This window comes from Salarias fasciatus, chromosome 7 (genome assembly GCF_902148845.1).
Source record: "Salarias fasciatus chromosome 7, fSalaFa1.1, whole genome shotgun sequence".
Lineage (NCBI taxonomy): Eukaryota > Metazoa > Chordata > Actinopteri > Blenniiformes > Blenniidae > Salarias > Salarias fasciatus.
In genome coordinates, this window is record NC_043751.1 from 28,970,987 (window position 1) to 28,985,917 (window position 14,931).

The following is a 14,931-nucleotide window of genomic DNA, read 5'->3' on the forward strand; positions in this document are numbered from 1 at the left end:
AAATGGCAGAAAACAATTAATAAGTACACTAATGGTTGCTGTTTTTGTAATGAAATAATACACACATACAAACAGACAACATTACGCTACAGAAGCTAACAACAGCGAGAACACAGACATTCAAAAAGGCATTTTTTTTTTTTTTAATTCATAAGCCAACAATTCCACTATTCTTCTGGCTCTCTGTGCATCCAAACCTTGTTGTTTATACCGGTGGATGCTCCTCTGGCCTCTTTCAAACTACAAGGTCACAGAAAGAAACCCGTGTTGAGCTGCCGCGGTGACGGAGCTTCAGTAAACAACCCTTCGCCACAGTATCACACACTCACTTGCTGCAGTTGATGATGACGTCCTCGGGCTGGATCCTCTTCTTCAGCATGCCCTGTTTGGGATGCTCGCCGCGACCTCGGAAAAGCCCCGGCGGCTCGATCTTGAAGTTGCCGATGCGTTCTCGGTGGTGGTCCAGCAGGCAGTATCCGTATTCATCCACGATCTTCTGGTTGGCCTCTTTCAGCGCCTGCCACACACAGCAAAGACAAATCAACTGCCGTCTTGGATTTCAAACAAATATGTATTATCTCACTGGATCCCAAATTAGAGAAGTATGTGCAATATAATATGAAAACAAGCTGAAGATGTACCTGTTTCTCCTCCTTGGTCATGTTTTTCCTGGCCTCCACCTTGGCTTTATGCATGGCATGCAACTCTCCAAAGTCACACTTACCAAGATCTTTAATCAGCAACCTTTCTTCATGAGTCATCTCCTAAACAGAGAAAGTTACCAAACTCAACATTTTCATCAGCTGCATTAAAAAAAAAAAAAAAAAAAAAAAAAGGGGCAAAATAAGACTTTTTTGTGCCTTATAAATCCAGCGGCAGCCAATAGCCTCATTTTGGGATGTCTCATGAGACCACATTAAAAGTAATCAGGTAATTTAAAGTGGCCTTGGGATGCAGCCTTAACAGGAGGTTTATTTATTTATTGAACGGCGAGTTTGAATGTCACTACCTACTGAACTCCAGCTGACAAATGACCACATTATAGAAGAACAACATCTGCAAGTTAGCCATCAGGAATTAAATTAAGCTAATTAAGAACCCGTTTACGTGACATTTTCAAGTGAAGACACTGAACTTGCATTTTGGGTATTGTTTCCATTTTCTGTGGTGCCAAAACTGGTTGGAGCCACTCAAAATGGAAGTTTTTTAAAATAGTCAAATAGTCAATAATTGGATGTGAGCAGCTGTAGCTCAGAGCAGAAGTCATCAGTGGTCCAGGAGCTTGAGCTTGTTTAACGGTCGGTCTCACATAGGAGCACAAATCATCACCAGAAATACTTCAAACGGCTATTTTTAGTTTGGTATAATGAAGGATCAACTTTCTTTAAACTGCATTGGTCATGACTGAAACAAGATAAAGTGCAACATTTCTTAAAAGTTTTCAGTCAAAGCTGAGAAACACTGATGAAACCCAACTAAAACCGTCTGAAAGACATCAGAACTGAAAACCCTGTTTAGATGTATGAACACAGAGGTGCCTTATTAAATTTACCGAGAGCCTTTCAGCATTCACAAAAACACATTAGAGCAATAATGTTTTATAGAAACAACCCAAATGAGGGAAACCTGATCAAAACAGGGCAGTGACCTCTACCCATCCTTATGACGGCAAAGTGGACCAACAGGGGAAAAAACAAACAAAAACAAAGCAGCGTCGTTAATTAAAGTCAAAGTTCAGACTGCTTTTTCTCTTCCCCGCCTAACAAGCCATTCACACATGCTAATTCCAAAGTATCACCAGGAAAAAGCAGCTAATAATTGTTAATCTGTTAATGAGGCCCGGCTTTGAAGCTCGGCGCACCCCGAGCTGTCAGCTCAATTCTCTACGACTTGTCAAGTACTGTAAAGAAAACGGTCTGCAGCTGTACGTCGACACACTCGCCCCACACATCTCCACACACCCATGAGCTCAAAGCATCGGCAGCTCAAACAAAATCTGAAAAACAGGCCAACATTTCTGACATTCATCTGACCACGTAGATTTTTTTTTTTTTTTTTTTTTTAATGTGCTTTTGAGTAGCGGAATAGCATCCCGTAAACAATGCTTCTGAGGTTGGGATTTCATTCTTTCATCCATCACTCATAACAACGGTGCTCAACGGAAACGAGGCAACAAAAAAAAAAGCAAAAATGGTTAAGTATCTGACAAACAAAAGAGCATCCATCCTGAACAAACACATTAGGAATGAAGAATATAAGCCTCATCTGTCAAGCTTTTTATGGCAGGGCTGATTCAGCCTTGTTTTGTCATCAGATAACAGATACATCTCAACACACACACACTTCCCTCTCTAGAAACACTGACAGTATGGACACACATCCAGCCGACGTGTCTGAGCATGAATGACATCCGCCGGTGGGCGGGCACCGAGGGCAGTGGAGCGAGCAGAGTTTTTTTCCGGCTATAATAAAACAGTTAATTGGATTTGTTCGTATGCAGGGGAGCTAGTTGTCTGGATTAGCATATCAATGCCTTCACATAAATCGTATTTTCAAGAGCATTGAGCACTAAGCAGCGCAAAATTAATTCTGCATGATATGCCTAGGGGCTTGGCACGGTGTTTCCCCCCCACCCATACGGAGGACACCCTGACAGACACCAGCAGCCACCACACACACACACACAAAGCTATTTACCACACACACTCTCCAACACAGAGAGGGAACACAGATGACTGATTTGGAATTACTAGTGTGCAAAATAGTTTTCAAAGTTATTGATTGAAAGGGGGGGTGAGCTGGTGGTAACCAATCAGGTTCCATCTGGGACAGGGCGCCATTCAGCTACCAGGTGGACACACTGAACCAGGGGAGTCAAACACAAGGCCGCAGCACCGGACCACCAGTTTCCATCCGTATTTTACCAGTCCGGCCCACTCGACGTGTTTGACAGCCCTGCAGGAAACCATTCACCCTGACCACCGTTTCAGCTGGACCCACCTCCCTCCAGTCCTTGAAGAAATTGTCCCGGAACACTTTCTTGGTGGTGTATTCATGGTCCAACATTTGTGCGAAGAACACCGCCACCTCCTCCGCTGCTGGGCTCAGCTTCACCTCCTTACCTGCACACACCCAAAAAACAACAACATCAGTGATAAACAAACGTGCACATCGTGTTTCACTGTGGAAGTCTTTTAGAATAACAGCTTGGATTAAAGCTCGGGTTGGCAATCTGAATGAGATACATTTTTTTAAATACTGGTTAAAATGATCTTTATGACCCGATGGGAAGCGAATCATGGCGAGTTTTTAAAGTAGAGCGGAAAATATCCGCTGTCTACAGCAGGAGTAAAACGGGAAAAACAGCAACCAATAGTCTTGCCGGGACACCTTTTTTTAAACCAATCAAATCCCTTCACTGTTCGACCTGCCCCCTGCGCGTACATGTCAGTGGCGTGCACTGACCCTGGTTCAGTGCGCGCTTTGCCAAGCTGAGAAGGACGGAGCGTCCCAACGGGAGCTCCTCCAATGGGGTGGGAGCTGGGCGGAGCCTTGGGGAGATGCTACATGCTAACGCTAGTTTTCCAAGATCGCCAACCCTAGCTTTAATACACTTGTTGGTCAAAACAGATCTAGACTACTGCTACAGCTGAATTTGGGGTAAAACAATACTTTTCAGCTTTACCTGCAAGTAGTAAATATCAATAAATGACAGTACTAGCAGATTTCTACCTCATTTTTAAGATTCAATATTCAAGAAAATAAATTAAACATCAAGCGGCTGTATTACATTGATAGTCTATGCTGTAACCAATGTGAAAAGAGTACCGAATTAAAGGTTAGAGTTTGTAAAAAGACATTTCTGTCACTGTTTTGATTCTCGCTAACCTCTGTTTTTCATTCACGTCCGCTAAAAAGGTCAGAGGAAGGTCTGAGTTTCCTCACAAACTGAAATGCAACACCTACTCCAGAGCGGCGTCACACTAATCCATCAATTTATTGAATAGGTTTCAGGTACAAGGACACAGATCCACATTCAAGCCCACCGGCCGGGGGTTAGCAACCAAAACAAAAGCGTGCGTGCACAAGAATTAAGGGATCAGACCAACTCCCTGCAGGACAGCACTGGGGCCGCGCCGCTCATCAGAGCAGAAACAATTACAGGCATCAATCAGTGTTTGATCCACACACACGTCTGGCATCCCAAAGATGCACCTGTGCATCGGTACGTCTTGTGAGTACAATCGCTCCAGAGGGCTTCGTCTTCACTGCTCTCTCCAAAACGTGGTTTCAATTTAAAAAGGTGAAAGGAGTGCATGACCAGCCGGCGTGTTGGAGGGGAAAGAAGCTGTGTACACTCCGAGGGATTTCCTGGAGAACAAAAACCGGCCTGCCGGCGCTTCGGAGCATCGTTAAAGCTAACTATACTGTTAGAACCCGACACCTTCACAGAAGGCCAGAGGAGACTGCATGTTCCTAAAGCACTGAGAGACACAGAGTCATAAAGTCAAGAGGGTCACAGCTCAGGAATGAGGAGCAGGAACTCACACTTGAGGAGTCAGTATTATCTGAAGGTAACTAATGGTCTATTTTACTTGTGGAGTTAATAACAAAAATACACACAGGGTATTGAAGAGTGACTAATCTTTTACTTTCAAATCATCTTTGGCTGCAGACCGCACAGACACCCCACCCCACAGCAAAGCTAGCCAGCCATCAAGCCATTCCTGGCATTATCAATTAGTGATGGCTGATATGATCTGTCGCTGGCAACATTTGTCATTTTAGCCGCCGGCGGTGACAGCTTCGGAGGTGGAGCTTCAAGTTTTAATGCTTTAAACTCATCGGTGCCCAGAAGACAGCTGCACCTCTGTCTTGTGGTCGTGTTTGCATAGTTTTTGGAACTGCAACATCAAAAATATCTTCTCTTGGTGCAAAATATAATCTTTCCGTGTACGTGGTTCCATCGTGATGTTAGATGACACCTACCCCTCAGATCTGATCAAAATGTCAATTGCATGGTGCAAATATGACCAGATGTAAGTCCTTGTTTGTTGCAAATTTAATCGTATTAATTTGGGTCTATGTAACTACATTAGAAAAAGACTGGAAAAATATAATGTAAAGTAAGCAAACAGGAAAAAGTAAAACTCTCTGTAGTCTGTAAGACTTCGGTGTGTCAGCAAGAGGCCACGCTTGAAATTACTGTGATAAAAAGAAAATATGTAGCGGCGGTACAGAGAAGCTTGTGCAATAAAAAAAAAAAAAAAAAAAAAAAAAACTCTTCAATCTTTTCAACAGATTCCACTCTGGACCTCGACTGACCGTTGTAGTAGAAGTGAACGTCGTCGGGGAGCGGCTGGTACTCAGGAGGAAAGTAGGGTCCATTATGTTCCAAGAACTTCCATTTCACCCCATCTTCATACTTCTCCTCCTCCCACCTGGCAAGAAGCACCATGATGATAAAAAAAAAAGACATTAGCCTCTCCCCTGATTCGCCATGAAGTGTATGAGTGTATGAGTAAGAGTGTGTGTGTGTGTGTGTGTGTGTGTGTGTGTGTGTGTGTTCTGGGCTGAGTGGGCCCAGGCCAGTACGAGATAAAATGAACATTTCTCCACCATCTCCAGCGGCTCTGCTCCTCTTCCTCCTTCTGTTTGATCTTCAAAAGTTTCGCTTCAGCAATCTCTGCCTTCGTCTTCTTGGGTTTTTTTGCCACCGGATGCTCCTCTTCTTCCTTCTTGACCGTCTGGGTTAAAAGGGGGGGGGCAAAGAAAAAAAACCTCAAGACGAGGATTCAAACACGTTGACTGAACTCCAGCTGACCGCATGAATCAGAGGTGTTTTTACAGGATACAAACAACTGCTAGAAAGCGATTTCACCTTATCTGTTCTCTTTAACTTCTTTTTCTCAGGCTTCTTGTCACCTTCTTCACTGTGGGGACGTTTCTTCTTCGTTTTCTTTGAACTGGAAAAGGAAAAAGAAAACACCAAATACATGTGTACCAATGTTTTAAACGTCAGATGTGTGTCTCACGTCTGGACTGACTTACGGAGGTGAGTCGTTGGATTGTGAAGTCCCTTCCAGGGGCTCCTCTTTAACTCGCTTCCTTTTCAACTTCTTCTCCTCGGCAAAGTCGTCGTCCTGTGGTTCTTCCTTCACGGGCCGACTGAGGAGGAGGACAGAGGACAGTGGCAGGCCGATTCTCGCTGCTTCTTAAAATCCTCCCACCCTTCTTGAAATCCAATTTATCCAAGGTGAACGACGTTTTCAATTTCACTTCATTTGACGCAAGCGGGAACCCATTTCATTATTATAAAGACTTGAACAAAACGTTATCAAGTGTTTGGTATTTTTCTCATTTCTAATCAGATTTGACTGCGAAATAACCATTAAAAAAAAAACCTAAATAAAGCCTAATGACCCCTTTTTCCACTGTTGGCTTCAGACAGAATAAAATTGTACCTCAATGGGGGGAAAAAAAAAAAAGCGCACAATGACTCAATGACCACAAGAAATCACATAATTGTGGTGATTATTGAAACAGTAATGAGAACGACATAATTACAGCAGTCAGAAACAAAAAAATAATAATTACACAACTGCAAGCTTGGATTCTCTATCAGAGTGAAAAATTGATGGGTGGCTAAACGGCCTAAATTAAGAAATCAACAAATTAGAGTCACCACTGCTAATAAATGGCAGCGCTCCTCATTTCTTTCACATAACATTTAGTTGGGTGGAAATGGGAGGAAATGCAAAGCGCTGTAGACTATAATTGTTAAATTGGCTAACTGGCTGGCAATTAAAAGCCACTATAGCAGCAACTGCCCGGCGCGTCTTTAGAGGAATAATGTTCCTTGTGTGCCCTCGTACAGTCCGACTCCTCGCGGCTTCAGAGCGGAGGTAATGAGCCGGCGGCGCCGTTCTCGGCTCCGTGACTCCATCTGGTCTCTGTGGCTAATGCTGCATGAGCTTAGGAGTAAAATAAACCTGGAACCTTTAAGGAGAAAAAAACTAAATAAATAAAAAAAGGTTTTTGAAAGGCTTTGATAAATTTAAAAGAAAACGCTCAATGAAAAGTCTGTATTTCACATTTATGTCTGAAAATAGTGTTTTTTCAGGAACACTTCCTGCAGTGAAACAGGCGGTTCATGATCTGTACTCAGTGGCTTAGCTTTCGGTTCAATCTTAACTTGCTTAGTGCTCTTCATTTCTGTCATATCCTTTTTTTATTTCGCGATCCCTGAACTCAGGAGTCTCAGACATATTTTAGTTGATTGGCCACATTTCACCTCGAGCGGGCCGGACTGATAAAACGGCGGCAGAATAAACTTTAAATTTATACTTTAATGTTTTTCATGTGCCATGTGTCTGAGTATGCATTTTGAAAATGTAATATACACTATATTTCCACAAAACTAAACAATGAATACCGAAAATTCTGACAATGTCAAACTAAAGCCAATTTTACAGATAGCAGAAAACGGCCACCACGGAGGGTCGACCTGCAGAAATCTCTTGATTGACACTTGGTTGTTTGGGTTGGTTTGGTAAAAGTGGAATGCTACAGCTGGTGGCTAATAAGGTAAACTGAGGTGAATAAAAAGGAAGCCCAGTATCAGAAGCAAAGCTGGTGAAGTGTTCCTTGAACTTCTGACAGGATCACTCTGCTGTCGGCGCACACGCCATGTTAGTTAGTAGAAAACAAGACAAGGTGGCTGCTGGATGTCATCACTGACCTTTGAAAGATTATTTCCATAACCAAACATCACGTTGTCATTTTAATTAGTTTTTGACCTTTTGCCAATTTATCACGTCTAAATATTTTGCAACGCAAACAATAAAAATGGCCTTCGCGCATTTCACTGACAACATGCACAAGTAATAAAGCAAAGTACCAACAGACTGAAGAAGCCACAGCATGATCCCTTTGCATGTTTTGTTTGTCAACTGTCAACCGACGGGGAGGCTTTTAATGTGACAAGCAAATACAGGAACCCCAAAACCAACCTGCGGGCGCTGCAGTGTGTCGTTCCTCAAGGAATTACTGACACGGCAGAGTTTGCAGGAGGGAAACTGTTTGAACACCAGGTTTTTTTTTTTTCCATCCACCAAAAAGCTGAACACTTTGGAGGCGCCTTTGTCTAACAGTGTCCTGTTCTCTCAATTTTTTTTTTTTTTTGTAAACCCTGCAAAACTAAAGGTGCACAGAAGCCAGGCCGCTCAGTTCAAATGCCCCATGAAAACAGAAGTTCTTTTTTTTTTCCTTTCTAAAGATATGGCACCACTGAGCAAAATCCATAAAAAGCAATGGAAAAGGGGGGCGGGTCACTGCGTCCATTGACATTTACGGTTCGTGGCTGTAATGGCCTTATGTTTCCTCAGTAACCCTGCTATCTTTATTGTGGGGCTCAAACTGCCCCCCTCCCCCACCCCCCCACCCACACCCACACCCACACAAAAATGATCAAAAGTCAAATTATCTTTTTTCTGAATGACATCTCTTCTGAAATGTCACTCGTTACATTGGCTAGGGTCAAATCAACATCTCAGAAACAATCCACTGACGGCTGTATGGAAGCGCTGCTGTGAGGCAGATTCAACGCAGCGGGCCTTTGGCCACAGTCTTCCATCCTGACAATATCCTGCTGAGCGCCCGGCCACTCAAACCGCACATTCTCATTTATTACTTTCCTGACACGCCGGAGATATTTGTCTTGGGCGCAGAGTAAAATTAATTTTCTGTGAGACAGCTTAACATATTGTGGGAAATGGAAATGCTTCTGTCCGGGGCTCTTGAACATCACAACACCAGAATTAATTTCCATTACCTCAGGAGGGAGGAAGAAAGAAGAAGAAAAAATAGATTTCTGACACCGCTGTGCTGGAGCAGCTTATTATCTCAGTGTTTTATAGCATACAGCTGGATTGCCATAAGGATTTTCATGCCTACCTCTCACTGATGGCTGATTCCACGCTCTCTTTCTTGGGCTTCTTGACCTAAAAGGAAAATATGAATTCAGGAATTCAGCATAAAATATGCTATGTATCATTTTCAAGATCCCAACATTATAAAGTCTTCCCAAATCAACAGGGAAAATGTGAAATCACAGCATCTAAAGTGGCTCTCAAAGAGGGGACGTCAATAAAGTTCTAATTAGTTAATTTACTGGGAGTGTAAAAGCTGCAGGGTCACGAAAGGAAGCAGCTCAACACTGACGATTAGCAGTTTGTCCCACAGTCTGACATCACGGTGATTTTTACTGCAAAAAATTTGATCCTAAAAATTATTTTTAATAGATCCATTAACAAAATTTTAGCCTTGTCGCCATTTCCAGCTTTGAACAAACTTGTCACATAGATTTAAAAGCACAACCATTCAGGTGCTCCAATACACATGAACATACTTGGCTTAAGTTGTGGGAATAAATAGCATTGAGGTTACCGACTGGGAAAAGAACATACTGTAGCTGCGGCAGCCTGAGGCGGGGGTCAGTGAGCAACACAGGCTGAAGTTTCCGTCCTGGTATTTGACGAACGAAGTCCAGGCAGGGAAGAGTTACTGACAGACTCACATGACTGCTGCAATCTCTTTGCTGGCCACGATAATACTGGATTACCACTGAGGTGTCCCAACATTGGGTCACACTAATAAGAATATCTGATTAAACTCTGGCTTTGCAGTTTTGTTTTGTTTTTTTGCAAAGAGAATGAAAATTGTCCAATTTACCTTCTTGTGAGATTTCCCATTATGAGTCGTCTCTGTAGATATAGTTGGCTTTGTGCTGCTTGTCAGGCTGTTAAGATAAGGACAGGGATGACCATGAAGGAAAACAAAAGGGTTTGTAAAAATTCTGTATTTTTGTAACACACACAGAGTTGGGAAAATACAGAGAAACTGAACAGAAAGAGGCATTTTTCCTTCGTCATTTTAGAAATGAATAAAAGAGCCGCTAACAGACAGGTTGAGCTGCACTGTTATTAAGGGATGGCTTAAAGGCACGATGTTCGACTCATGCCCCTGTCTGGTTCGGGTTTCAAATCAGACAACACAGTAAAAATGCCACCAATCCGACAAGCAACATCCCTACAACTCTGAACATTTTTTTTTCCTCTCAACATGACCTTTCCTACCTTTGGGGCTGGTTGTGACATAAAAGTGAGTAGCAATTACTTCCTGGCTATGTCACTTTTTAAAAATTCATAAATCCAGGTTTTGAACATCCGACTGAGGCAGCACGACACTGAAAGGACGATCCAGTTTCTCTGGAAAATTAGGTCCACGAGTCTCCTAGCTGAGGAGGACAAGCTGATCCTTAATCAGTGATTCAGTGAGTGTGCCATGAAATAACATGAGGCTAGCTGTCACAGAAACTGCCTGCTCTGCTGCCAGTGGTGCTTACAGGTGTCTATTCATCTCGCTGCTCTCATCAATTACACAAGCCAGTGACAGATCACTCTGCATTCATTTGTCTGCTCACATATGCATGGTAATAAACGCATCAGATATCAAAGTAAATTAATTTATTCATATGAAGATGGAGTACCCACTGTACTCACTGAAATGAATGCATGCGCTCCATGCCAGCGGACAGCTCAGCCAGCGTGGCTTTCTGTCGCTTACTACCTCACACCTACCACCGTATGGTTTATTAACAAACATATATGTTGGCATATTTCTGATTAATTTGTCTCCACAATATAAAATAAACACAGGTTCATGCACAAATCACAAGCTTGATATATTCTACTCTGGATCTGTTGAGCAGATGTTGCTGCACTCTGGTCACATGTATATATATTTTTTATCATCACCGATCTGAAACCGACTTCACAATGACATATGTGTTTCTCATGATGAAGTGATAGTTAAACCGTACATGTTAGCTGCTTTTCTCCACCGCTTCGTTATTCATTTTTCGTCCCCCATCTCTCAGCACTCACCTGCTCTTGACAAAATCTCCAGCAGCTGCACTGTCACCATCACTCAGCTTCTTCAGTTTTGTGACTTTCTTGGCCTTCTTATCTCCCTTCGGGTCCTTCACTGTACCCATGTCTCACCAATATTTAAGCTATAAAAAAAAAATCAAACGAAAAAACACGGATTGGAAGAGTCGGGTCAAGTTGCATTAGCCAGTTTACGAACCACAAGTCCTCAGCGTGCGGAGTTAGTCAATTAGCTAGCAACGCTTTAGCCACTAAAATCACATTGACTGCAACCGCAACCAATGCAGACCACAAAAGTAATAAATACCTGGCGAGCATAAATGCCTAAGGATTTTCTTACCGCGTATTCTCGACAGATATCAGGTGAAAAGCAAACTTCGTGTGGTTCCGAGGGTTTAACGAGCGGCGAACAAGCGTCTGCGTAAGCGCGATTCTGATTGGATGAGCTTGACGTATCGACGTGATTCCGTCATCTGTTTGCGGGCGCGCGGGACGTTCACCCCGCCAAATGATTTCCGCGTTTTTGCGTCCAAATTGACTGTTATTTCTGCATTTTTAGGGCATTCTTCTGGACTAAAATTCACAAAATTTGGCGGAAAATCAGGACTAATTATATTCTATGAAAAGAATGAAAAAGTCGCCACCTCATAGAAATCATTGAGAAATCTTATTCACTTATAATTTACATAGTGTTTCACGTATTTGTGTCTTATAAACAGTTTGTGTAACAAGTTCGTGATTAACAGCCACATTAGCACTAGGCTGCCATTGTGAGGTTTTTCATAATTCAGCTCATTAATGTTTTTTTTTTATTTGTTTATCTTGTGGAGCAGTAGATAAAGTAGTCGTCTTATAACCGGAAGGTTGGCGGTTCGATCCCCGCTCCCGCAGGCGTAAAACTCTCGTTGTGTCCTTGGGCAAGACACTTCACCCACCTTGCCTAGCATGAAAGTTGTGAGAGTGAATGGTTGGTGGTGGTCGGAGGGGCCGATGGCGCAGATTGGCAGCCTCGCTTCCGTCAGTCTGCCCCAGGGCAGCTGTGGCTACAGTAGTAGCTTACCACCACCCAGTATGGAGAGAATGAATAATGCAATGTAAAGTGTCTTTGAGTGTCCTGAAAAGCGCTATATAAAACCAATGCATTATTATTATTACTTTTTTAAACCACCAAATTTCTTCAATCATTTTTTTTTTGTTAAGATTTTTTGTTAAGACACTATAGATCAGAATAAAAACATGTTTAGATCACCATGAGATAAATGCTTCTGAGACACACATATGGGGCCTATCCCATAGTGAGACATAAAAGCAACCGCATCCATCTGGATCTGAGGTCCGACCATTGGTCAAATCCTCACCCTGGAAAAGACTTTCCCAGGGAGGCTGAGGACTGTGATCCCCCTACAGTTGGAGCTCACCCTCTGGTCCCCCGTTTTAAAGAGGGGAAACACCACCCTGGTCTGCCAATCCATTGGCACTGTCCCTGACCGCCACGCGATGTTGCAGACATGTCAGCCAAGACAGTCCCTGCATATCCAGAGACTTTAGGTATTCGCAAACAGTGATGAACAGTTACGTGTTACTGTAATCCCATTACTCTTTTCAAGTAACGAATACAGTAAGGGATTACAATTGCAAATAGAGTAATTAAATTACCATTACTTTCCTCAAAGTAGGCTGCGTTACTAAACCGTGATTTTGTTTTGGGGGACTGTCATGTGGAATGTTGTATTAGCGGCGCAACATCAGTAGTTGACAATCATATGATATACACATGTACTTATAGACATATAATCCACATTTCCACTGCGCAGCTGGTGCCAGTAAACAACAGACATGTGTAGTGATGAACAGACATCGTGGAGTGGGAGAGAGCAGGAGAGAGCAGGGCTACTTTGATGTTTAGAAGTACCGACATTACTTTGCGTTTGACTCAGTAAAAGGTGGGGAGAAAAACACTGCATCCACTGCACGGAGCATGCACAGCACAAGAAAAGAATGCTTTCATCAACAGTGAAAAATTCCACCTCGAACCTGAGCGTGCACTTTGCAAATTTGCAAACGAAACTCAGTGAGGAACCCACGTGTAAAACCACTGACATACCAGACCACACCCCGACTAGGAGAACCTTCAGTTTTATGATCATGATTTCATATGATGGAATATGCAAAGAATAGAATCAGGCAGAAAGCTCTATTGCTTCAAAGTGTATTCAAGTTGTACATTATGTTTTTGAAAAGTAAAGTAGTAACATAACTAATAACTTCTGACAAAAACTGCTGGTGAATCTCATCTACCCCTTTGCCACCGAGGAGCTCACCAACCACTTGGGTGACTTCAGTAGTCTTCCTTCCAGGTCGCTCCAAACTCCTCCCAGACTCCAGGTTTTGGCAGTTCAGGGTGGAGTATGTTTTTTTTCCCCCATTTGATTATTAATACTCAAATGAAATCTACATTGTGATCCAACAGCAAGTCTATTTTCAGTGCACTGATACGACTGATGGGAATTTAAAATTTTTTTACGGCATCCAGTCGTTCAGTATAATGCCACCATAGATCTTATTGTTGCAAACTTCATGTTTTTGCTATTGACAACAGAAGTGACTGGTCCCACAGCAGCTTCTGACTGACCAACGGCACACTTCTTCGTTCAGTGGAACAACCTGTGCCAGAAACCCTTGGGCCTGTTGTCCTTGTGGCCCCTCTGGTTGTGCTGTATTTTTACCAGTGTCTCCAATTCTTTGTGCTCTTTCTTTTCTTTGAGCACTATGGTCTGTGCAGCTGCGATTGTACTCTCAGTTGCTGTCAAATCATTAATTCCAGCAGTATTTTTCACATGTGCTAATACAGCCGTTTTGCCACACAAATCCTTTGTCTCTTCTGAGACATTCTTTTTCACCACATGCTCTGCTTTCTTCTCTCTCTTGTGTGTTTTTTTTTTTTTTTTTTTTTTTTTGCCTAAATGCCTCCAGAAGCCTCTTTTTTTTCTTTTTCTCGGCCTGGACTGTCTCGAATAAAATTCTGTTGGCTTCGTCTAATCTGATCTTCTCAGCCCGGAGGGAGTTCTGGAAGGACTCCTTCTCAGTCTGGATGGACTCCATCTTATTCTGGAGGGACTTCTTCTCTGTCTGGAGGGACTCCATCTCAGTTTGGATGGACTCCATGTTATTCTGGAGGGACTTCATCTTAGCCCGGAGGGAGTCCCTCTCGTTCTGGAAGGACTCCTTCTCAGTCTGGATGGACTCCATCTTATTCTGGAGGGACTTCTTCTCTGTTTGGAGGGACTCCAGATGGACATAGTCTCTTCTTAATTGCCTTTGAGTTAAAAATATTAAATCATTGATGTCTAAAAAAAAAATTCCATTGGGTTGTTTGGGTAAAATAATTCTGCAAATGCAATACAAAAACATATTTTACCTCAAAACTGAACACAACAGGTGTCAGGTGACATGGATTGCCAAAAATTAAAACCAGATTCAGAGAATGTACAAAACTGACATTATATTATCTTAATGTTCAGTCGTTGTCAAGGTTTGAAAAATGTAATAAATAAATGGCATCTGGTTAAAAAAATTACAAACCTTATACATGCTAAGATATGTGCCTGTATAGCTGCCTCCTACATCTGTTTAATCAAATACAGGTGAAATAAATGGTCATACATTTTTGATCTAATTTTTCACTTTGATTTTATTCATTAATCTCATGAATGAGATTCAGCATATGCATAATAATGAGTTCCATTAAATGTTGAATCCCTGTGACTCAGACGTTAGACAACAAAATGAACAACATTAATGTGTGAAATGGGATTGACCACCTTTTAATGAATATAAATTTAAATGAAAGAGGGGGCTGATTATTGCCTGATATGATTTTGTTATGTTGGTGCCAATAACCTTGGTGTTATTATATTAAATAGAATAGAAGCATTTTGCTGCACAGATGTGTACACTTTCAAATCTAGTCTGATGTCCTGGG

At 42.3% G+C, this 14,931-nt stretch overlaps 1 protein-coding gene across 1 annotated transcript in view; it reads right to left on the reverse strand.

Annotated features, from left to right (window-relative positions):
- LOC115392358 (DNA topoisomerase I, mitochondrial) overlaps nucleotides 1–11,056 on the reverse strand; it is a 25,912-nt gene extending 14,856 nt beyond the window's left edge. Inside the window, exons 1-8 of the mRNA XM_030096951.1 lie at nucleotides 10,947–11,056; nucleotides 6,052–6,168; nucleotides 5,882–5,966; nucleotides 5,620–5,747; nucleotides 5,326–5,441; nucleotides 3,001–3,122; nucleotides 642–764; nucleotides 330–517 (exon numbers count right to left, since the gene is read on the reverse strand). Coding sequence (XP_029952811.1) covers nucleotides 330–517; nucleotides 642–764; nucleotides 3,001–3,122; nucleotides 5,326–5,441; nucleotides 5,620–5,747; nucleotides 5,882–5,966; nucleotides 6,052–6,168; nucleotides 10,947–11,056 — 989 coding nt within the window. The remainder of the gene's footprint in view (nucleotides 1–329; nucleotides 518–641; nucleotides 765–3,000; nucleotides 3,123–5,325; nucleotides 5,442–5,619; nucleotides 5,748–5,881; nucleotides 5,967–6,051; nucleotides 6,169–10,946) is intronic.
- Between the last annotated feature and the right edge of the window lie 3,875 nt (nucleotides 11,057–14,931).